General features: G+C 48.9%; 1 protein-coding gene across 1 annotated transcript; it reads right to left on the reverse strand.

The window, feature by feature from the left end:
• Nucleotides 1-1,894: 1,894 nt before the first annotated feature.
• On the reverse strand, nt 1,895-24,984 carry uprt (uracil phosphoribosyltransferase (FUR1) homolog (S. cerevisiae)). The gene is made up of 7 exons (XM_072505752.1): nt 24,607-24,984; nt 9,113-9,155; nt 8,717-8,786; nt 5,901-5,963; nt 5,365-5,526; nt 4,337-4,435; nt 1,895-2,354 (listed from the first exon to the last, which is right to left on the reverse strand). The coding sequence occupies exons 1-7, from the start codon at nt 24,807-24,809 to the stop codon at nt 2,248-2,250; spliced, it is 747 nt and encodes a 248-aa protein (XP_072361853.1). The 5' UTR covers nt 24,810-24,984; the 3' UTR covers nt 1,895-2,247.
• Between the last annotated feature and the right edge of the window lie 236 nt (nt 24,985-25,220).

The raw sequence follows: 25,220 nt of genomic DNA on the forward strand, positions 1-25,220 counted from the left end.
CAGCAATTTGGATTGGAAGGCATGTCTTTGTTGGCACCAAATAGCGACAATCATAGGTTTGCAAAGGGCGGGGTTGGATGCGAGGTTCCGGGGGTGGCAGGAGGTGGGGATAGAATATTTTATGGATTTTTTTGTTGGAGGGAAGTTGAAAGACCTGGACGAGGTGTCGATGGGGAATGAGTTCAGGTATCTACGAGTTAGGCACTTCATGAGGAAGCAGCTGCTGTTGTTTCCAATGCTGCTGCTGCCCCCGGTGCAGCAGGATAAACTCCTGTCTGAGGAGGAAATAGGCAAGGGCAAGGTTGTGGATATATATGGGAAGCTGTGAAGAGAGAGAGAGAGAGAGAGAAAGAGTATTCCCATGTAAGTGGTTAGGCATAAGTGGGAGGAGGAGCTGGGTGGGGCACTGGAGTATGGAGTGAAGTTTTGTGGAGAGTTAATGCATCCTCAACATGTGGAAGTCTAAGTCTCATCCAGTTTAAAGTGGTGCATAGGGGCCGACTGTGCCCAGGATGATTTGATTCTTTTTGGGGGTGGTAGATAGGTGTGGCAGTCTACGGGTGGCCATCAAATCACGTCCATATGTTTTGGGCGTGTCCGAGGTTGAGGGCATTTTGGACGGGATTGGCAGACGTAATGTCAAAGATTTTGTGGTTGAGGTAGCTCCGAGTCCAGAGGTGGCGGTATTTGGAATGTCGGAGGAATCCAGGTGTACAGGTGGGGTGAGAGGCCGATGTGTTGGCCTCTGTCTCCCTGATAGCCCGGAGACAGATTCTGTTGTGCTAGTGGGACTCGGAACTGCTGAGCGCACAGGTATATGGGAGCGATTTGTCAGAGGTTTTGCATTTGGAGAAGATCAAGTTCTCCATTCGAAGGGGAAGCTGCTCAGTCACTTCTTTAAGGAGTATCGAGTCGTCAGCGGGTTGGGGTTGTTTCTCTGTTTGAAATGGGGGGGGCGGTTTTAGGTGAAAAAACAAAAAAAGGGGGTGAGTGCCAGGGTGGAAGCAGATGAGGTGGGGTTGTTTGTTGGGGGGAGTGTAAGAATGCCACAGCAGTGCAAATCCAGGAAACTGTGGTACCACACACTGTCTCTCACTGACATTCAAAAATGAGGCCACTGGGGAGAGCCCCACTGCTGAAACATTTAACTGCAAGAAACAGTTTCCACACACACTTCCTCAAAATTGCTCAGTTTCCGCTTAGCAAGGGTGCTGAAAACGGTCAGGAAATTCAGCCTCCCTGCACCATCTTGTGGACACTAGCGAAAGCTTTGAAAACTTATTGCAGCAGCAGAAGTACAGTCTATCCTTGAGTATTCACGGAGGAAGTTCTCTCTCCCCTCCCCGGCTTTTCTGGTTTGTGACTTTAAAACTTCTATTTTTTCTCACCCTTTTGCAACACTTGGGAGAGGTGCGAATTTTGTCTGCCAATCTAAAAGAAATTTGTCCAGATGATGCAATGTCCTGCAGATTCTACACAGCAAAGCTGCGGGTGTTAGTAATGCCCATTTGCTTTATTCCCCAATTGATATCCAGTAATAAGTGATTACTAATTGCAGACAAACCTGCATAAGGTGCAATAGAAAAATTGCTACTAATTTGAGGAATCTACTGTGTTGGGGGATGTCTTTCTATCATATAGGGAGAGACGGTCCCAGGTGAAGATCTCTGATCTTCACAATGCAGAGGTAGGAATGAGAACTATCAAGCACAGTCGCTGCTCCCAATTGCCAACTTGTCACTCCTGATTATGTGTGGCCATCAGGTAAGGATAAAAGACTCAACTGTGTTCCCCACAACCCAAAAGTCAAAACAACTATTTAAAGCTCATGGAAGTTTCACTGGAACAAAGGAAATCTGGAAAAAGAGACCTTTTTAAATAAATACATTTTAGGTTTTTAAAAAAACAAATTTAATGTAATTATAAGTTACAATTAGGCACTGCCTCTAATTACAAACAATAAATATGCTAAGTGCCAAGGATGCATGCAAGCGCAGAGCAAACAATTTTAATGGAATTGGAATGTGCTTTTCTGAACCAACTTCCTTTCATAAAAATAACTTAAAAGAGTTAAGAGAAAAGAACCTGAGGCAAATAGTTTAGATCGTGCTCTCTGATTTCTACATGAAGCTGGTTAACATTTCAACTCATTCTGGAAAGGGTTGGGGGGGGCGGGGAAGTGCGGCAAAAGACACACCTACAAAGCAGCAGTGCACGCAAAGATTTAATTTGGATTCTCTCTTGGCTTCAATCCGTGCCGAAATACTTCTGTCCAAAGTGAGTGGGTGCCACAGGATGGACCTCTGTTGCTAAAATTGTGATCTCAGGAAATTCTTCTATAATAGATTTTGCACCTTTTGAAGGGAAAAGAAAAGTTGACGATTTACTGAATGTCATGTAAATGAGACAGAAATCTGTTCTGTCCTATTCGTTACAAAGAACACTAAACATATTTGTGCAGCTAACCTCTTTATATCAGTATTTAGTTTGAATTGTAATGTCTGCCGCGATTCATATTCAAGAACCAGCGCAGTATTACCATTCTGGAAGGACAATCACACAAGTCATTTCGACAATTACATCTCCACTTCCCCAACAATGCACATGATTTATACCCTGCTGGAAAACGATACACCCACTACTCAGGTGAATCCCTCAATTGTGTTCCACAAACTTGCTCGGAGTTGGAAGAGTGTGGGGTGGATCGGCTCGAATGACGGCTGCTAATGCTGGGGCGAAGGACCAAAGAGAAACACGAGTTTGGATTGAGAGAAAAAGAATGGATCGCTGAGATGGGGACTGGCAAGTCAAAAGAAGGATTTAAACACAAGGACCAGTGTTTAAATTTGAGGCACTGGGTGGCATAGGCCCAATCTAAGTCAATGAGGACAGATGTGATGGGTGACTTTGACTTGATGTGTGATAAGGTTTAGAGAGAGGGAGACAGAGCAGAACATGGGAGACCAATGAAATGAAAATCGCTTATTGGCACAAGTAGGCTTCAAATGAAGTTACTGTGAAAAGCCCTTAGTCGCCACATTCCGGCACCAGTTCAGGGAGGCTGGTCTGGGACCAACAAGAAAGCATTTGAGGTAATTAAGTAAAGGTGAGAAAGATGTGATGACTTTATATCTTGGGAGCAGACATGAGATCAAAAACCAAATGCAAGGTCAAATTAGGATGTTGAGATTGCAAACTCTCTGGATGGCCTGAGGGGATGGCTGGAGCAGGGAGTTGTCTAAAAGAGAATGTAGTTTGTGGCAGGGACTGAATACGATTCGTTTAGAATTCACCGTGTTCAGCAGTAGGAAATCCCAGCTCATCCATACCTGGGCATTGGACAAGCAGTCTAATGATACAGAAGCAGTGGCGAGGTGGAAGCGGATGAGTGAACATGGGACATTGGCCCCACGTCATCAGATAATATCACCAAGAAGTAACGTGAATTAGGAAAGGTACCAAGAATGAATCTTTGGGAGACTGCTGAGGTGACAGGGGCAAAAGATGCCATCGTCAGCGATGCTGTGGCAAACAAGTGGATAGGTAAGCCTGGAAACAGGCACGGGTAGAATCAGTAAAGGAAGTTTAGAGGAGTGTGTTGGGCCACTGGGAAGGAAAATCCAGCACGACTGGCCTAAAGGATAAAGGCCTGCACTCAATTGGCCCACTTTTTAAGAAATTAAAAAGTTTGCCAGAGCAATTCTTGAGTCTTCCAGACCTGTAAATTCCATGGGCTCCACATCCACCAATCTACGGATATGGCTGCCATTCGTTTTCCGATATCAAGGCAGTCAAGTGGTGGACAATCTTGCATATGACACCATCGCTGCCTTCTTTTAAACGCCAGCCCACTTTAGACCCATGGCATTCCTCGGAACCTTATGTATGAACTCTCAAATAATATCTCTGGGATAGGGACTCTGCATTGCTGAATGCTGCTTTACTCAAGCTCTTGCCAGTCTCCAGAAAGTGAGAGATTGCATTATTTAACTCGCGCCTTAAAATTAATATTTAAGCTTGGGACGCCCCCCCATACAAATCCAGAGCAGATATCAAAGGGAATGCAGATAGATGCCCATCTGTCTTACCATTCAATCAGAAAGAAATGGAGGGCAAACTGAGGCTAATGTCTGTTAGCATTCAAAAACCTGTAACAGGATGTCTACTGTTGCAATTGGTGTGGCCGCTATAAATGGGACTTAAAAAAAAAAAAGAAATCACCACTCACTTTCAGTTCTTGCAGTGGAGAAACGTCCTTGATTTAAAATAGCACTCGAGTGCGCATCTCAATTTATAAAATCTACCACATTATAACAACTTTCCATGTCTCACTTACCGTGTGGAGTTGAGAAAAGACTGAGTAAGATTATATGGTTTGGCTGCACTCCATGCTCAATCAGGACCTTTACAGCTTCGATAACAGTGTTGCCTGTACCTGCGGGGAAGATGGGTGACCTGCAATTATCTGGAGTGGTGTTGTGGTTGGTGGGGGGGGGGGGGAGAAAGAGGGACAATTCTAGACAGTTGAGGTTTTACAATAATCTGATAGCTTCGTGGTCAATTCTATTGATTCTAGCTTTTTATTTGTCTTTTTTTGTTAATATAAACGGAATTATAAACTCACATTCTTCTCTGTATTACTAGTCCAGTAAATTAACTACATTACCATGGCTGATTTTTCAAACAACCATACAGTTTGCCTCAAAACCAGACTGTCCTTTTGCAAAGTACAAAAAAAAGTTCTCTCTCCTTGATTGCAATCCATACCACTCTTGTCATTGTTTGACATGTCGGTGGCTTTGTAGAGTACGAGCGGTTGGTGGTTGCCTCTCCGGCATGTTCCACTGCTACCCACCGTCCTGACAGAAATTGTAAACAGTCCATGCAAATGTCACCTGGAGTTCAACATCACATGCTCCTGCATTACACCTTCTCAACACACTAAGTAACAGGGAGGTTTCGAATGAAGGATCAGATCTGAATTTAGCCAATTATTGGGAAGATCAGAATTTGTGGTCCAAATTTTAATTTTTTATCAAAACAACCCCCCCCCCTCAAAATCATTGGCAGCAAGTTATAGCAAGGTGTCAACATTGGCTCAGCCTTGTGTCTCGTCTGAGTCAGTAGGTTCTGATATCAAGCAGGACTCCAGATACTAGAATACGGATTGTAAAACGGAGCGCGAGTGCAGTACTACTGAGGGAGTGCACTCGTGTGACTGATTTGGAAATTAAATGTCCAACTGTACACCAAAATAAGATTTCTTCCTAAATCAGTGTAAAGTTCTATGCTCTCAATAAGGAACCCTGCCTTCGATCTTTCAATTCCCAGGTTTCTACTGAAATGAGACCGTGTGGTACCTACTCAGTATTGGGTACATTAGGAGCACCTTCCTGCGGTAGATGTCAGGTGGGAATTTTGCATAGTACACCTTTGCTTTTTGGGTCTCTTCGTCACTTTGTATGAGGATTTTTCCAATGCGTATTGATCGACAACAATCTCTCAAACCTTGCTCCATTGCTTCTCCTGTAAGAAGATGAATCTGTGTCAGAAATCTTTTCCTCCTATCGGAGCAAAGTGGAAGTATTAATTTTGAAAGACGGTCACACAGCAGGCAGCCGGGTTTTGTTAATTGTAACTGTTAATACGCTTCTTTCAATAACAATCTCCAAAAATAAAGTATTAGTATTTCTAAATCCGTATCAATTTGTATCAACATATCCAATCTTATAATTGATATATTATTCACTATTTTCTTTTTAAAAAGACCGTCTCAAGAGTAGTTCAAAATGAATTGATTGGAGTTTATTCACAATTAGAATACAAACAATATGTCACAATACAAGTAAAACTATGTTACGGATGGCAAACAGCTTTAACAATCAACAATGACAACTTACCACTTCTCATAATACTAACACCACAGTTTCCCTTCTCAAACTTCACTCCATCGTACTTATGGCCTGTATAAAATTGAATATTAATTGAGGTTAGCACAGCATTAGTGGCCTAAATTCCTTCCACTCCCCTCCATCACCTCACCCCACCCCATCCACAAATGCCAAGAATCATTGGCCGAACACGCAGACAGACTCCACGTTCCTCGACCTCTGCTTATTTTCGGCAGGACACTTCCCGAAGTCCTTAAATCTGTAGCCCTAAATCAAAACGCAGTGGTTTCCTCTAAGGGCCAACCCATGAGGGAAGATTGGCAGCAGGCCACCCACCTATTCCCTAGAAAGAGAACACACAGGGAAGGTGAACCAATTCAAGTCTGCTCTTTTTGAAGCTGGTCCGGACTCATGACTATGATAAAAAGGTCTCTCAATCTTAATGGACGAATCCCCTTCAGCTTGTAACTATTCCTCAAAGGACAAGGAATGAACTAAAAACATAAATAAGTTCAGGGTCTCCGAAGGGAATGAGTATCCTGAATTTTAGTGCTGTTCCATTGAGTACCTGCCTTTAAGCTATCAATCGGGTAAGTGTTTGCTCAGTCCCTTGCACGGTAACACATTAATGTGGATTTTCAGTGTGCCCTGACTTACTGTGTATATTGTGCAACCAGCCCACACTTTGGTTCCCAGGCTGCAATGCCAAAACAAAAAAAAATAGAACTGCAATGCAGGATTTGTTCTGCTAAAACAGCAGCATCAACAATCTGGCAATGAATAGAACCAGACCAACATTCAAACATATCTGCAATGTTCACCAGTTTTAGTAAATAGATTATGGGCTGAATTCCCTGCTTCGCGACGTTGGCAGCGAGAATCCAGATTGGGCGGAAAATTGCGAATTGCACCTGACGCCAATTCTGTCGCCATGCTCCAGTACCACACTGGTGGCGTTATCTAGGTTTGCGACCCATGCCAGTGGGAAATTTAAATCTCATTAGCAGCTCCAACCTCCGCGATGCTCCACCAGAGGCAGGGGTCTCGCCGGCGTTAATTGGTGTAAGTATTTACAAGTGGGGGCTGGGTGCCAAGGCTGCTGTAGGGGAGTGGGAGGCTAAATAATGCTCTCAAAAAGCTTCAAAAATTGTCAGGCTTGCTGAGAGGTGGGCCGGGAGCAGTAGTGTGGGAAAACTTGGTGCCAGGTCCGTGGTCTTGGGATGTCCCCCTTGGGCTCAGGATGGCCTGGCTCAGACCGCCAACCACCATTGCTGCAGTATGTGCCCTGGTGTTGGGGGAATGCAGGGGGCGGGTACCCTCCCATAGAGCGTTGGGGCTTGGGGAAGGGTCGGGATTTGCGGCAGGGGTTTCGGAGACCGGGTGCCACGCTAAGGAGTTCTGCCGAATGGAGCTCCTTGGTACAGAAAACGGGGCTATGTGCATCCTTGGCCACACGTTCCCTGCAGAGGCCCCTTATTGAATGCGAGTGACATTTGAATATCTCGGTGCTGTGAGCGCGGGGAAACACGCGGATAAATGTGCTCAATATGGGACTTTGCTTCCATTTAATTGAATCATCCCCACTGAATGGAAAATCTCAAGCAATGGGTCTTAAGATTTTTCCATACGTGCTAACAATGGAGGAGGTATCTTGCTGCCATCATGAACTCAGCAAATCACAATAATCACAATCAAGTCACCATAATCTCAAATGACCAGAAGCTGCTTTCCTCTTTGAGGGGGAGAGCTGACTGAGTGATTTAACCCGAGGGTCACCACACCACAGGCGAGGAGCAAAGTTGAGAAGGCGGGGCCTTCATGAATAACCTCAGCCAGTACGGGAATTGAACTTGTGCTGTTGGCCTCACTCTGCATCACAAACCAGCTGTCCAGCTAACTGAGCTAAACTGGCCCTCTCAGCAAATATATACTGTCGTTCTCTCTATTTTTGGAGCCTGGCGCCTTGCTGCATACAAGGGGAACAAATGGGAGGGGTAAGCCGGCTGTTTGGCAATTCTTAGCTTTAAGACTCTGAGACCCGCCCTGTATCTGCCTGCTGTGATCCTTTGGAACAACTTGGGGATGATTTTGACTATGAGTGATGATGTAAAACGAGCAACATCGGATCAGGTGCCTAGTTACATCTCTGCTGGCTGCTGTGAAAAGAAAATCTGGAGAGATATATACCAGGCGGCTGATTCAATATCCCCATTATATACACACTACCACCGTCATAATTACCCCTTTGATTTCCAAGAAGGTAATGATTGTGAGGCCCTTCAGGGTGTCTGGATTTCAGCCGTGAGAGTATCTAGCAAAGGGGTGAACCTCGTACAAACAGAGGGCCGCCTAATTGCCGACAATCACCTCACCCACCTTACTTAAAAAAATAAACGATTAAGGTAAAAAAGAATCCCTTTGAATCTGCAGCTTCAAAATGGCATCCAAAGGCCAGCACAGTGGTTAGCGCTGCTGCCTCACGGCGCCGAGGACCCAGGTTCGATCCTGGCCCTGGGTCATTGTCCGTGTGGAGTTTGAAAATGAAATGAATGAAAAATGAAAATCGCTTATTGTCACAAGTAGGCCTCAAATGAAGTTACTGTGAAAAGCCCCTAGTCGCCACATTCCGGCGCCTGTTCGGGGAGGCTGGTACGGGAGTTTGCACATTCTCCCAGTGTCTGCATGGGTCCCACCCCCACAACCTAAAGATGTGCAGGGTAGGTGGATTGGCCACACTAAACATTTAGAATTTCTTAATCATCACAGGTATAGTAGTGAAGCAATTATAATAAGGTCCCTGTCCAGACACTTTACTTATATCTAACCTGTAGGAGTGGTGACTGTACATTCAGTGTAAGGTAGCTGGTTCAGTCCTTCTTCGACAACTAGTCTGATCTGTAACATAATATTCCCAGTTGAAGGAATGACTTTGAACTGTACATGTGTATCACAAATTTAGAAAGTATTACCCTTTCACCAAGCAATAAATATAAATTAAGTAACATCCATTTCTTCGCCAAAAGGTTATCAAATGTAAGTACATTTTTTTTTTTTTAAAAAGGGTGGCTACCATTTTAAATATTATATCAATCAAGTAGGCCCCACCAAACTCCCTCCCGCCTCCTTTTCTGCTCACTTTTCCTTTCTTGAGAGAACTCTGGCAAAAATGTTGATGGTTTAGCAAATTAAAAACATAATGACAGGCTTACTGTGGTACTCACCAAGCGATCAGCACAAAACACAAAGTCCCCTCTGCTTGTTGTTCTGGGGAGTGAAGGGGGGAAAAAAAATCAGGCTATTGATAATGGAAAAAACATTCAAAATTTGTTTTTTAAATATATTTAGATTACCCAATTATTTTTTTCCCAATTATGGTGCAATTTAGCGTGGCCAATCGACCTACTCTGCACATCTTTTTGTGTTGTGGGGGTGAGACCCACACAGATAAGGGGAGAATGTGCAAAATCCACATGGACAGTGACCCATGGCTGGGATCAAACCCGGGTCCTCCGCGCCGTGAAGCAGCAGTGCTAACCACCGCACCACCTTGCCACCCCAAAACATTCACAATTTCAGGTATTTGAGCTCATGGAGGTGAAGTATCCCCCGTACAGCATGGTCGACTGGAGAGTGAAGCACCTTCTACCCTGCCCCAATATCATGCTTCAGCTCCAACCTTAGAACTCCTCATTGCACTAATGTGAATGTTTCTATTTGTCACAGCAGCCTTTCTGAAGTAGGACTGCCAACTAGTTCCAAATTAGGGAAAGTTAAGGATTATGCATTCACGCCACTCAGGAAGTGACTTAACAGCCGCATAGAAGAGTCTTTCAATTTATTAGTCTGGTCTGGATTTGACTCCCAGCAATATGGTTCTTGTTAAGTTAATTTTGCTCCTGTCTTGTGGGTTATGCATCATTTCTTGTTGAGAGTACATGTAGGTAACCTGAAAAACCTTCCCATAGTCACTACTGTCCGCACCTCTGGAATTCCAAACCTAAATCTCTCCATCTTTCTATCATCCTTTATTTTTTTTTAAATTTAGAGTACCCAATTCATTTTTTCCAATTAAGGGGCAATTTAGCGTGGCCAATCTACCTACCCTGCACATGTTTGGATTGTGGGAGCGAAACCCATGCAAACACGGGGAGAATGTGCAAACTCCACACGGACAGTGACCCAGAGCCAGGATCAAACCTGGGTCCTCGGCGCCGTGAGGCAGCAATGCTAACCACTGCGTCACCCATACTGCCCCCTCTATCATCCTTTCTGACACTCCTTAAAATCCCCTGCTCTTCTAAAGCCATGGGATCCAAGATGGCAGCCAGGACTTTGAGTAGGAAAAATGGCTAACATTGTGCCCTGTGGCATGATGGTAAAGGAGGACAATGGCTAACATTAATGGGGCTAAGAGAGAAAACTGCAGCTCTCTGCAAAATTAGTTTTGTGGGAACAGATGGAATGACGGCTTACAACTGGACATTTTGCTGATAACACTTTGTTTTGGAACAGCGAGAACAAGGCACTCTCATGGTCGAATAATGCCTATAAATTATTAGCTAATTCATTATAAAATTGCAGATACTTCAAAGATTCGAGGACCGTAACTCCGGGATCAAAATTCACAAGACCTGAATTTGGAAGCTCACAAGCGCTCACCCTCCAGGGTGAGCCTGGCCAGGTTCTCGCTAACCGAGTAGTATTTATGTGCAAGTTGGGAGTCTTTAAGCTTATTGTAACGGTTTAAATAAATGCATAACTTATGTCTTAGAGAAATAATTAAATTGTATTAATTCAACTGGCTGTGAGTATTCAATTTGTCTGTGCCGTCAGTTGATGCCCAATTTGGGCACCAACAATTCAAAGATGGCATTTCTGACAGTGCAGCTCATTCGTAGTCCAGTATTGATGTGTCAGCCTAAATTATGTCTTCAGGTCTCTGGAGTGGGGCTTGAATCCATGCCATCTTGCTCAGAGACTAAGATGCTATCACTGATACAAGGCTGGCCCCTTAGCATGAAGTAATGGCCTCTACTCTGCATCATCTACCCGCACGCGTGACTAAAATGCGCACTGTCCGTGATTGGGAGCATGGTAGCATAGTGGTTAGCACAAATGCTTAAGAGCTCCAGGGTACCAGGTTCGATTCCCGGCTTGGGTCACTGTCTGCGCGGAGTCCGCACGTTCTCCCCGTGTGTGCGTGGGTTTCCTCTGGGTGCTCCGGTTTCCTCCCACAGTCCAAAGATGTGCAGGTTAGGAGGATTGGCCATGCTTAATTGCCCTTAAGTGTCCAAAATTGCCCTTGGTGTTGGGTGGGATTATGGGGATAGGGTGGAGGTGTGGCCTTGGGTAGGGTGCTCTTTCCAAGAGCTGGCGCAGACTCGATGGGCCGAATGGCCTCCTTCTGCACTGTAAATTCTATGATTTCTATGGTTGTTTCCAGGGGGAAGGAATCCCAATGGAATCAATTGCCTTTCAGGCACTCAAGTAGTTGCCAGTGGGCCTTCCCGTGATACGAGAACCCTGGCAGCGTTAATCCCAATCACAGACCAGCAGCTCCTCATGCCGCCAGTGGCAGCGGCAGGCGGCAGTGCACCCACCAGAGGCCTGGGATCATCATGACCAAGGAGGATTGACGGTGGGATGCAGATTGTGGGGTGGGGGCCGCAGGAAAGGGGGGGGGGTCAAGTTGGTGGGACACAAAGGCAGGGAGTCGTTTACAGCAGCCACCACCCCGTGCCTGACTTTGTTTGGGGACAGATGCCAAGCAGCGACGGTCGCAATCCCCCCACCCCCAGCCGGGAGGCCAGAGGAAAACCTGAGGGTGGCCTCTTTAGTGAGCCTAATTGCCATCATGCAAACGTACAAATTAGAAGGGGTATGCTATTCAGCCCCTCAAACCTGTTCCACCATTTGATACAATCATGGCTGATTTGATTGTGGCCTCTACTTCCATATGCCTCTACCCTTTGTCTCTTTTGTCAGTCAAGAATCTATTTAATTCAGCCTTAAAAATATTCATTGACCCGTCCTCCACTGTTCTCGGAGGAAGACACTTTCACAGGCAAAGAACCCTCAGAGGGAAAAACCTTCTCCTCATTTCTGTCGTTAATAGGAGACCCTTTATTTTTAATCCGTGTCCCCCAGTATCTGGTCTCTACCACAAGGGGAAACATCCTCTCAGCATCCACTCTCTCAAGTCCCCTCGGGGTCTTATATGTTTCAATAAGATCACCTCTCAATCTGCTAAACTCCAATGGACACAGGCCCGACCTGTCCAGCCTTTCCTTTCTTCTACAGATTCCTCTACCCTAGGGAGCAATGGAGGCATGGTCAATGATTATTTTTAAAGCTGCATTAGATAGATTATTAACTGTTAAGAGTGTCAAGGGATATATGTGGTTGCCAGGAAAGAAGGCAACCCTTTCATATCAGAAACCAGTCGAGTAAATCATCTTTGCATACCTTCTAGCGGGCTAAACAGCTGGCTTGTAATACAGAATAAGGCCAGCAGCGCGGGTTCAATTCCCGTACCGGCCTCCCCGAACAGGGGCCGGAATGTGGCGACTAAGGGCGTTTCATTGAAGCCTACTTGTGACAAGAAGCGATTATTATTATATTATTATTAATGCAATTATATCCCTTCTTAACCCTTGTGAGAAATGGTAACATCCCATTGCCTTCCTAATTACTCGCTGTACCCCCGCTAACATGGGGGAACATCTCTTAAGTTGATCCCTCAGAGAAAACCCCAGACAGCACGCAGCCGTGCCACCAAGCAGACCAGCTTCACGATTCGGAAATGCCGACCTGGCCAGACTGATGGCCAGAGTCCATGCAGGTTACCCTGTTTCCCCAGAGAGGCTCGGAGGATCAGCCACAGTGCCGCCTGGGAGGCCGGCAGTGCGGGGAATGTGACCAGGAGGACTGCCACCCAGTGGCTCAAGAAGCAAAACGATTTTGACTGGGCCACAAGGGTGAATTGGCATTGGCCCCCTGCCACCACCGATTCTCCTCACCCGCTCCCCCATCGGACAACACTGTGCTTGGAACCCCCCCCCTCAGCAAAATACCATGCCCCAGCACACCCTGTCACCCACCAACCATACCCAGCAGTGGTGGCCCACAACTGTCGCCTGCCATGCACCCCCCCGCTCCCCAATGCAGCATGAGGCTCGCAATGCCCCCTTATGGCCCAGCAGGAGAAGTTGGCCTACAACAGATGGTAGAAAGCCCAGACAGGAGACGGGGTGCTGGACATCAGAGTCTTCACCCACTACGAGGAACGGGTAATGGAGATTTCGGGGGTAGCTATGGACAGATCGGTCATCAATGTCGAGATTGTCCTACGCCAGAGCTGGGTACCCACCGGTCCCCAACCTGATGACCTCTCACACGCGAGTTGTACATCCCAGAATAATAATCCTTTCCTCTCACTGACCACATGTCCATTCTCCCTCAGGATCTCCATCCGATGCTGCCGGCCAATCTGGGGTGGTCCCCCGCCTCCCAAGAGAACACCTCAAACGAAAGGTCGAGGATGCCACCATCGATGCATCACGGTTGTCAACCCAACCCTCCACCGTTCAATAACAGCCCGGGTGAGCACATGGGTCTCCGACCTCCGTACTGGCGTCATTAGCCAGGACCTCAGCAGGTACCCCTTCTCCCCCAAGAGCCAACTGGTCATCCTGGGGTGTCCCTCGAAGACGCCGGGGATCTCTGACTGCCCCGGGATGGAGTTGCCATGCACACACATGCACACAAGCAAGGAGCGTGCACAGACATGCATGATCTTCAGATGGTGGTCGCACACAAGTTGGACGTTTAGAGAGTGGAACCCCTTCCTGTTAATGACGGGCACTGCCCGACCACCCGCACGCAAGGCGACATGCATGTCATCTATTACCCCCTGGACCTGGGGCATCCCGACAAAGGCGGAGAATCCTGCTGCCCGGGCATCTTGATGGGCCTGGTCCAGTCTAGGTTTATGTAGTCAGCTGTCCAGGCAAACAAGGCACCTGTAACTTCACCAATGCAGTTGTGGGCTGTTGGTTGGAAAATGCCACACAAGTCTCCGTTCAAGCCCTGGAATTAACTCGAGGCATAAAAGTTCAGGGCTGCTGTGACCTTAACGGCCACAGGGAGCAGGTGTCCTCCACCTCCAGGTGCCAAGTCACAAAGATATGGCACAGGTGCCGCACATCCCACTTGTTGAGGCACAGCCTCGTGCGGCACATGCTGCCCGACATCTGTTCAGAAGACGGGCGACGCCTGCACACCTTGGGCCGTCGCTGGCCTCCCCCTCCCTGACCTGATGGGCAGTTGGATCCTCAGCATGTGGGATGGGCCATTGCACATGAGCCGCTGCCCCGACCTGCTGCCACCGCTGCCTTCTCTGGCATCCGGACGCCTGCACTGCCGATGCCACCACGAGGCCAGCTTCTGCAGGGTCCGCGATATCATCCATTACCTGATATCTGTAAGGAATTGTAGAGGGTGACAGACTTTCATCCGGGGACCCGCGGGTTGCCCCATGCCTCTCCACCCTCACATCCCCTGCCATGTCTCAGGATGCCATCCAACACGCCCTGCACATGCACCTCCAGCTGCAGCAGGAGCTGCTGGGCACCAAAGCCTAGATCCTGTGCCCCAGGCACCCTTTGGTAACGTTATCTGGACCGGGCGCCAGTTCCCTCTCCGGTCCACACACCCACCCTCTGGTCCCCAGTGCTGCAACCAACTCTTGGGTGTTCGTGTGATGACTGCTGCCTCTGTGGTGTTGATCGGTCTGCAGTTCAGGCACAGTGTCTAGGCCTCATAGCCTGATTGGGATGCTGGGTAGTAATACTCGCCTGCGACATGGCACGCCTACCCATGGGCATCCACTTGGGAGCTGTGAAGGTGCTCACATTACTAACATTGCCAATTCACCCTTTAGCTGTGAGGGCCACTGGCCGCTATAGTCAGTGAGGGTTAAAGAGAACACCATATTACCATGGATGGGGCTCGATCCTGGAGGTGTTTGGGGGGGGGGGGGGGGGGGGGGAGAACACCATATTACCACGGATGGGGCTCGATCCTGGAGGTGTTTTGGGGGGGGAGACAACACCATATTACCACGGATGGGGTTCGATCCTGGAGGTGTTTGGGGGGGGGGGGGGGGGGTGAACACCATATTACCACGGATGGGGCTCGATCCTGGAGGTGTTTTGGGGGGGGGGGGGGGGGGGGGGGGGAAGAGAACACCATATTACCACGGATGGAGCTCGATCCTGGAGGTGTTTTGGGGGGGGGGGGGGGGGGGGGGGGGGGGAGTGGGAGGCAGCAGCCGGAAATGCCCCCGTTACGGGTATACACGATCCGGGAGGTGGCATGATGGAGCCCAGGCGCTGGATCACTTGCCACACAGCCCATGGGTGACCCCGCACCACGCCCCCCCCCCCCCCCCCACCCCACCCCCAACTGGGCCCATTCCCTCCCCAACTCGAGCAATGAGGCAGCATGGGAGGCTGTTAGATAGGGGGTCCTTCCCTTTAATAGGATAGAGAGTGGCCTAAATTGGTGATTAGCGGTTTCTCACCACACCGCAGCAGGATCTGGATTTCGCCAACGGGAACGGGCTGGTTAGATCCGAAAACAATCAGCAGCCGGCCTGGTTCCCGATTTCTGCCTCTCCTGCGACCTAAACGGCTTGCGCGCATTCGCGCCTGGTGCGCAGCGGCCATTAGGTCACACCCATAGTCTTTCCTTTCCACACACAATACAAATTTAGAAGGGAAAACCAAACTTTATTAAACCAATGTGTTTTTAACACTTCAAATGGATGCCAGTATATATATTTTACACAGCCACCATTACACTTTACTGAAATTCTAGTCAATGCATTAAAATATGTTCAACAAATGTTTACAAGAAGCCATTATATATATAGGCCTGGTGGCCATTAATAAATGCTGCATTTGTAATGATCTTTTGTGACTCTGTACATTAATTCTAATGCAGGAATGGGAGCTGAGGCAGAAAGTAAAACTGGCTGAGTTCACTGTACCTTGGCTTGGAGAGTACTTGTAGTTCGGAATGATAAATTAAAATGGTAAGAGAAAAAAAAAACTGCAAATGCTATGAATCTGATTTAAAAATAGAAAAAGCTGAAAATACTTAGAAAACCGTACAATTTTCTTCACAGATAAATACGGACTCTTGACTTTTTGTATGTATATCATTCCTCAGAACCACTTTCCAAAGAATGGTACATAACCAAGGCCACAGTTACCTGTCTCTTCTCTTGACTGTTCTACATACAAGACTATCTCAGTTAACAAGTTATTACAGAAATTCAATGAATTCATCATTCACATGGCTGCCAATTCCAGAAATTGTTCACATGTAACTTGTGATGTTCCTGATGAGCACATGAACTTGTCTCCTGAAGTATTATGGTTTTAATTTCCTTAATTTATTTGACCAAGAGTGGAGCTGAGGTGCCTTGAGACGTGCAGCCGTTATGAAAAGCAAAATATAAATGCAAGTCATTCTTTTTTTAAGTCACTCTTCGGTCTCGCCCTTCCTTATTTCTGACACCTCCTCCAATTCTCTGAACTATCAGGGCAGCACAGTGACAAGCAGCGCTGCCTCATGGCGCCGAGGTCCTAGGTTCGGTCCCGGCTCTGGGTCACTGTCCGTGTGGAGTTTAAACATTCTCCCCGTGTTTGTGAGGGTTTCGCCCCCACAACCCAAAGATGTGCAATGTGGATTGGCCGTGCTAAAAATTGCCCCTTAAATAGAAAAAATGAATTGGGTACTCTAAATGAAAGAAAACCTCTTCTGAACTATCTGTAATTCTTCAAATCTGACCTATGTACATCGCTGATTTTCATCACACTCCCACTGGCAGCTGTGCTCTCAGCTGTCTAGGCCCTAAGCTCAGAACTCACCTCCTACACGTTCTCAGCCCCTCCATCTCACTCTCCGATGTTGGGTCGCTCATTTAAACCCACCTCTTTGACTACGTTTTTGGTCACCTCTCCTCCTATCTGTTTATGTGGCTTGGTGTTAAATTTGCTTGATTACATTTCGAACCATTCCAATAACTTAATTGTGCATGTTAAGATTGAAAATTGGGACTTCTGGTGGCGACCATGGTGTGAGTGGTCGCACATTTGGTGGCTCTAGCTTGTGGTGGACCTTTTAGACCTTTTCCCCGACTAATGGCAGAGCTGAGTGACGTTATACGATGCAGGTAAAGTGGAAGGAGTATCCCACCGGTTTATGGATTCGTGGACCAGAAGTGGTCGAAAAAGGGGGGAACAATGGTTGAAAGCTGCTCTGGAGCCTATGACACGGGGGAAGATGGCGGACAGTCAGGGTCTGAGTTTGCCAGATCAGTGGTCGAGGGATCAACTAGTGACCTTTCTGCACAAGAAGTTTGCCCAGCAGAGGAAGAGTACTTGGAGGACCTGGCCAGGGTGGTGGATCCTATAAAGGCAGGGATCGGCCGCATGGAATTAAGGTTCAAGACCCTGGGCCAGGCAATTTGGAAGGTGGAGGAGGTGGTGGGAGAGCGCGATGTGCAACTCGCCTCGATGTCTGCGGAGACGGGCCTGATGAGAGGTCATCAGAAGAGGCTGCAGGACCTGAAGAATAGATTGCGCAGGCAGAACTTGAGGATCGTGGTCCTGCCGGAGGAAAGTGAGGGATTGGACGCCGTGGCATATGTGGCATGAATGTTTGAGAAGCTGCTGGGTGAAGGAGCATTTGCTCGGCCCTTGGAAGTGGACAGGGCACACAGGGCGCTTATCAGGAAGCTGCAGAGAAATGAGCCGCCGAAGGCGATGGTGCTGCGAATGCACCGGTTCCTGGATAAGGAACCGATTCGGAGGTGGGCCAGGCAGATGAGGCACTGTATGTGGGAAGGCAACGAGCTGCGTGTCTACCAGGACCTGGGAGCGGAGCTGGCCAAAAGGAGGGCGAGCTTTAACAAGGTTAAGTCGGCCCTCTTTAAGATGGGGGTGAAGTTCGGCATGTTGTACCCAGCGCGTCTGTGGGTAACATACGAGAGCCAGGAACTCTACTTTGGATAGTCAGAGGAGGCGATGAACTTTATCGGAGACAGTGGACTGGCAGGAGGAGAACATTGAACTTTGGAGGGAGTGTTTATATTTTGTATTTTGCTTTTCTTCTGGTTTGTATGAACCCCTTTTGCACTGTATCTGGGGCCGTTGCTCGGTTCTGTTTTTGGAGCTGTTTTCGTAATGGGGGATGGTGGGTTGCTTTTTCTTCTTTGTGTTTGTTGGGGATTGTAAAGTTTGTACAGAGAGCGGTGGAGGTGGGGGATCTGTGGGGATAGGATGCTTGGCGCCATGGGCGGGGGCCACCAGGCTAGCTGGACAGACTAGCTCATGGAAGCGTAGTGGGGGGCGAGCAGGTAATAAGTTTGTTGATGGGGGTTGGGATTGTTATTTTGTTAGGGGGGGGGGGGGAAGGAGAGGGAGGGGGTAGACATCTCCTGACAGGGGAGGGATGGACGAATGGAGACACGGCGGGGATCAATGACGGTGGGCGCCCGAGGGCGGGCCTGAAGTGGCGCAGGATGCGGGCTGGTATAGGAAGGGCTATGGTTGATTGGGGGGTGGGGGGCCCAGGCTGATGACATGGAATGTGAGAGGGCTGAATGAGCCAGTCAAGAGGGCCCCTGTGTTCGTGCATCTGAAAAGCTTACAGGCAGACGTGGCAATGTTACAGAAGACACTCCCGAGGGTGGTGGATCAGACTAGGCTGAGGAAGGGGTGGGTAAGGCTAGATTCTAAAACAAGGAGAGTGGCGATTCTGATTAACAAGCGGGTGGCGTTTGAAGTGGGAAGCATAGTGGCGGACTCAGGGCAGGGGGGGGGGGGGGGGGAACGGAAACGTTATGGTGAACAGGAAGTTTGAGGGGGTGCCGGTGGTACTGGTGAATATCTATGCACCAAACTGGGATGATGTAGAGTTTATTGGGGAAGATCCCTGATCTGGACTCGCATCAGCTGATGAAGGGGGGAAGGGGGGGGGGGGGGGAACACCTCAATACGGTTATACATGCGAGGCTGGATCGGTCGAGTTCGAGGACTGGGAGGATGTCAGCGGCTGCAAAGAAACTAAAGAGGTTTATGGAAAAGATGCGAGGGATGGGTCCGTGGAGGTTTGGGCGGCCGAGATCGAAGGAGTTTTCTTTTTTCTCACATGTACACAAAGTGTACTCCCGGTTTGACTTTTACGTTATGGATAGAACGTTGCTGGCGGGGGTGGTGGATGATGAGTACTCGCCGATATTAGTGTCGGATCATGCCACACACTGGGTCGATTTACGGGTGAGCAAGGAGGGGGGCCAGCGTCCGCACTGAAGATTAGGTGTAGGTCTATTAGCGGAGGAGGAGGTGTGTGTTCGGGTGAGGGAGGCCATTCGGAGGCATGTGGATATGATCGATACCGGAGAGGTTTCGGCAGCCACGGTATGGGAGGCATTGAAAGCAGTGGTGGGAGGGGAGTTTATCTCGATACGGGCACACAGGGAGAAGGTTGAGCGGGCAGAGATTGGTAGACCAGTTTCGGAAATTCTTCAGGTTGACAGGAGGTACTCGGAGGCCTCGGAGGCGGGGTTATTGAAGTGGCTGCAGAAGCTGCAGATGGAATTTAGGTTGTTATCTACAGGGAAGGTGGTGGGGGAGTTGAGAAAGGCGAGAGGCTCGGTGTATGAATATGGGGAGAAGGCTAGTAGGATGTTAGCACACCAGCTGAGGAAACAGGAGGCGGCGAGGGAGATAGGAAGAGTCAAGGATAGAGGGGGGAACACGATCTTGGACTCATTGGGGTGAACGGGGTGTTTAGGGAATTTTATAGTAGGCTGAACGAGTTGGAACACCCAGCCGGGGTGGAGGGGATGAGGCTGTTTTTGGAAGGACTGGAGTTTCTGAGGGTGGAAGAAGAGCTGGTAGAGGGCCAAGGGGCTCCGATGGCCTGTTCGAAGTAGTGGAGAGGCTGGAGGCTATGCAGTCGGGCAAGGCCCCGGGGCCGGACGGGGCCCGGTGGAGTTTTAGGTTTTCGGACGGGTACCCGGTGGAGTTTTAGGTTTTCAGGAGTGCTGAGGCCCTTGCTGGTAAGGGCATTTAATGAGGCTCGGGAGCAAGGGGAACTTCCCCCAGCGATGTCACAGGCCTCGATCTCCCTTATCCTGAAACGGGAGAAAGTCCCGGAACAATGCAGGTCATACAGACCAATCTCCCATCTAAATGTAGACGCCAAATTGTTGGCCAAGATCTTGGCCTCGAGAATAAAGATTGAGTGCCAGGGGTGATAGGGGAGGACCAGGCGGGATTTGTGAAAGGGTGGCAGCTAACGGCACATGGCAGAAGACTTTTAAACGTGATTATGATGCTGTCCGAGGGAAGGGAGGTGGAGGTTGTGGTTGCCGTGGATGCGGAGAAGTCCTTTGATCGGGTGGAGTAGGAGTACCTGTGGGAGGTCCTGGGGCGATTTGGGTTTGGGCAGGGTTTTGCGGACTGGGTCCGGGTGCTGTACCAGGCTCGGATAGTGAGCGTGTGGACAAACCGAGTGAGCCTAGATTATTTTAGGCTGCACCGGGGGACGAGGCAGGGATGTCCACTCTCCACACCGTTGTTTGCCTTGGCCATAGAGCCACTGGCGGTGACGCTGAGAGCGTCAAAGGGCTGGCAGGCGATAGTGTGGGAGAGGGGGGATGGACCACAGAGTCTCGTTATATGCGGACGACCTACTCTTGTATATTTCTGATCTGCTGGGGGTATTGGAGAAATTATGAGGATCCTAGGGGAATTTGGCCTGTTCTTGGGGTGTAAACTGAATATGGGCAAAAGCGAGGGCTTTGCAATTCAGGCAAGGGGGCAGGAGAGGAGATTGGGGGGTGCTATTCAAGGTGGTAGGAGGGAGTTTCCGGTATTTGGGAATCCAGATGACGCGGGGGTGGGAGCAGCTACACAAGTTGAACTTGGCTCGGTTAATGGAGCAGATGAAGGAGCTCTTTCGGAGGTGGAATATGGTCCAGTTGTCACTGGCGGGGAAGGTACAGACCGTAAAGATGACGGGCAGCATGGTAGCATTGTGGATAGCACAATTGCTTCACAGCTCCAGGGTAAATTCCGGCTTGGGTCACTGTGTGTGTGGAGTCTGCACATCCTCCCCGTGTGTGCGTGGGTTTCCTCCGGGTGCTCCGGTTTCCTCCCACAGTCCAAAGATGTGCAGGTTAGGTGGATTGGCCACGCTAAATTGCCCTTAAGTGTTCAAAATTGCCCTTAGTGTTGGGTGGGGTTACTGCATTATGGGGATAGGGTGGAGGTGTTGACCTTGGGTGGTGCTCTTTCCAAAAGCCGGTGCAGACCCGATGGGCCGAATGGCTTCCTTCTGCACTGTAAATTCTATGACATTCTCCCGAGATTTTTGTTCGTATTCCGGCGCCTGCCTAATTTTTAAGAGGGTGAATGCGGTGATTTCTGGGTTTGTTTGGGCGGGTAAAACCCCGAGGGTAAAGAAGGTGCTGCTGGAGCGGGGAGGGGGGTGGCCTGCCGAATTTCAGGAACTACTATTGGGCAGCGTCATAGCAATAATTAAGAAGTAGGTAGTGGGGGAGGGGTCGGTGTGGGAGCGGGTGGAGGCAGCATCGTGTAGGGGCACAAGTTTAGAGGCACTGGTAACGGCACCTCTGCCATTCTCGCCGGTCCGGTACTCCACAAGCCTGGTGGTGGTGGCGACTTTGAGGGTGTGGGGACAGTGGTGGATGCACATGGGAGTGGAGGGAGCGTCGTTATGGGCTCCAATTTGTGGGAATCACCGGTTTGTGCCGGGGGAGCTAGATTGGAAGTTATGGAGGTGGCCGTGGTTAGGGGACCTGTTTATTTACAGCAGCTTTCCGTGCTTGGAGGAGGAGTTTGAGCTGCCAGGTGGGAATGGGTTCCGCTATCTGCAGGGAGGCAGGTTTCGACCTTTCCGCTCCTACCACCCTAGGAGATACAGGACAAGTTAGTGTCGAAAACGTGTGCGGGAGGGGAAGATCTTGGAAATTTATAGAGAGCTCATGGAATGGGAGGGAACCCCGATAGGGAAGGCAAAGCGAAAATGGTAGGAAAAGTTGGTCAAGGAATTAGTGGCAGGATTGTGGGAGGATGCCTTAAGTAGTGTTAATGCGTCCTCGTCATCTGCCAGTCTCACCCTGATACAATTCAAGTTGGTCCAAGGGTGCATATGAGCAGGTTCTTTGAAGGGGTGGAGGATAGGTGTGGGCGGTATGCGGGAGGGCCCGCGAATCATGTCCGCATGTTTTGGGCATGCCCGAAGCTCGGGATTCTAGCAAGGATTTGTCGATGTCATGTCCACGGTATTGAAAGCACGGGTGGCACCGAGTCCAGAGGTGGCGATCTTTGGAGTGTCGGAAGACCCGGGAGTCCAGGGGGCAAGAGAGGCAGACATTTTGGCCTTTGCCCCCGCTGGTAGCCCGGAGACGGATCTTATTGGCTTGGAGGGACTCGTTGCCCCCGAAATCAGGGGTGTGGGTTAGTGACATGGCCTGGTTTCTCAGGCTTGATAAGATCAAGTTCGCCCTGAGAGAATCAACGTTAGGGTTCACCCGGAGGTGGCAGCCGTTTATCGACTTCTTTGGGGAAAATGGGGGGCGGGGTTAGGGAGGGGGGGATGGTTGAGGCGGGATTAGTAAGTGGAGGAGGGGGACTGTAAGCCATGTTGGCTGGGGGTGGTTGTTGGTTGGGTTATTTACTTTATGTTTTCTCTGAAAATTGTTGTTAAAAATTTACAAACGCCTGAATAAAATGTTTTTTTTTTTTTTAAAAGATTAAAAATTGGATGAAGGAACCAGTATTCATATAGTACTGGATCAAACCTCCAGAATAACTCGGATCACTTCATGTCAATAGACAACCTTCGCTTGTATTATAGAAAAAATAAAAGATTTACATGTAATAATTTGCACTGTGTATCTTGTCACTGGAAACACCACTGAACTATTTTTGTCTCCTGTCTTCTACCACTATTAGGCTCAAATGTGATAATCATCTGCCATGTTTCTCCCTCATGTGCTATTATCTATTTATTGCCATCACAACGATTTCTGAATTGGAACTGCTGGAACCTGCATCTGCATTCTTTTCCTCCACAATTTCACCCACAGAGTGGGTAAATGACGCACACACGCTTGACAACAACAAGTCACCAAATATCTTTCCCAAACACACACGAGGTAGCACATCCTCTTGTGTGTAATTCTCATGGGTTAAACCCATAGAATCCCTTTGGTGCAGAAGGAAGCCATTCGGGCCATCAAGTCTGCAGCGAACCTCCGGAAGAGACCCACAACCTCATCCTATCCCCGTAACCCCAACTAACATTTGGACACTACGGGGCAATTTAGCATGGCTAAAACTGGACTATCCATTATTAAAAAAGACTTTTACCATTGTAAAAATCGTATGACTTCAAACCCAGCACGTTATTTCAGCGTCACAACATTGTTCCAATAGAATTCCACAAACTGGGGGGAGGGGGGGGGAGGGAGTGAGAGAGACTGGGAGCAGATTTCAGGCAGGTATAACAACAACTTATATACAACAATGTAACCATCCCAAATCATTCCACACACCTGTAAGGAAACAGGAACTGTTTGCGCTGGTGCTGCAATGGTGATGTAGATGCAGCTTGCATATTGGGCAAGGTCAGCTCAGGTATAATAAAGTCAGAATGTAACTGTCCCAGGTTGGATTCCTGATCTGCATCTTTTAGACCTCTCAGCCAGGATCGAGAATGGCTGTCAGGGGATGGGGGCCGGTGAATGAAGCAAATGAGCAAATGCTGGGAACTGTACCTGTAAGGAACTCCAGCGAGAACAGGCTGGAGCTGAGTTGTTGCTGCCTGCTCTCCCTTCCTTCCCTTTGCTGGAATAGCCCGCAAATAGCTCAATGCCTAGGCTTCCAACATGAAACATGCCAACCTCCTGGTGAGATACACTGGGAGGGTTCCCAATGCCCAATCAACCACCTTCAGCCAGCAGAGGGTAGACAATTGGCACATCGCATTAACTGCTGTTCGATTCAGATTGGGCTGCACGCAGGGTTCAACTTTTAAACGGAAATATATACCCTGGCTTTGGATAAGCAACAAACCCGAGTTAACCCTCCACAGGTAACTTTAATTTCTATCTCGTTTTAAAACCAGCGGGGTGCGCCAACGTTTAAAGTACAGTGGCAGGTCATTTGTCTTGTGTTGGGAAACTAGTTCTACCCAATGAAGTGGAGGAAGCTCTAATAATACTGCAGGGGGGGGGGGGGGGGGCGGGGAGTAGGGTCAATCGGAACAGGACAAAACACAAAAAGAAAATACAGCAAACGCCGCAATAAAAACAGAAGAGTGGCTCCAAGGGCAAACATGTCCACAACATTCCCAGCGAACACTATCTCGGATAATAACATCTCCCTGTTCCCGGCAAAGTGACTGGGGATCGGGGAGGAGGGACATTCGTCCAGGAGTTGCGGGAGAGAGAGAGAAAAAATAACCCCGCAGCCAAACACAAAGTGTCGGGTTGTCTCCCTCCTCCAGTCCCTATCGAGAGAGGAGGCCTGAAGCTCCAGGCTGCTCCTCCCTCCCTCACGCACACAAAGGGGAGGACAGAGGCCAATCCTCCCCGGATCCCGCCACTTACTTGTCCCTGATGATGGTCTGCAGCTCTCGGATCTGGTCGTTCATGGGCAGCAGCTTGAGCTGCGCTGCCTCGGGCTCGGCGGGCTCCCCGCCGCCCGCGAACCTCACTTGTTTGGGCAGCGAGTGGCTCTGCTCGCACTTGCTGAGCTGCTGCTGGGCGTTCTGGCAAGGCATGATGCTGGCAATGGGCAAGTCAGCTTCCATAGACAGGAACAACCTTCAGCCGCTCACTCTAACTCGCCCACCCTCCCTCACACACCTCGCCTTAATTTCGAGGTTAAAACGAGAGAAAGACACACACACACACAAATAATAATCCACGTTTCTCTCTCTCATTGCCTGGCTCCACCTGCTGGCTCCGGTGATATAACGAGAGAGTGACTCATTCTCTGTCGGCGTCACCAGAAACCCAGCACATTTCCTGTTCTGACAAAGAGTCGCCCGGGCTCCAAACGTTAGCTACCTTCTCCCTCCACAGATGCTTCTCGGCTGGACCTGCTGAGATTGCCCAGTATTTTCTGTGTCTGGTTCAGCTTCCAGCATCCGCAGTAATTCACTTTTACATTTCCTGCTGTGACCTGGAGGTTTTTCCTTTGAATGGGAAAGTGCAAACAA

Source organism: Scyliorhinus torazame, chromosome 5 (assembly GCF_047496885.1).
Source record: "Scyliorhinus torazame isolate Kashiwa2021f chromosome 5, sScyTor2.1, whole genome shotgun sequence".
Classification (NCBI taxonomy): Eukaryota; Metazoa; Chordata; class Chondrichthyes; order Carcharhiniformes; family Scyliorhinidae; genus Scyliorhinus; species Scyliorhinus torazame.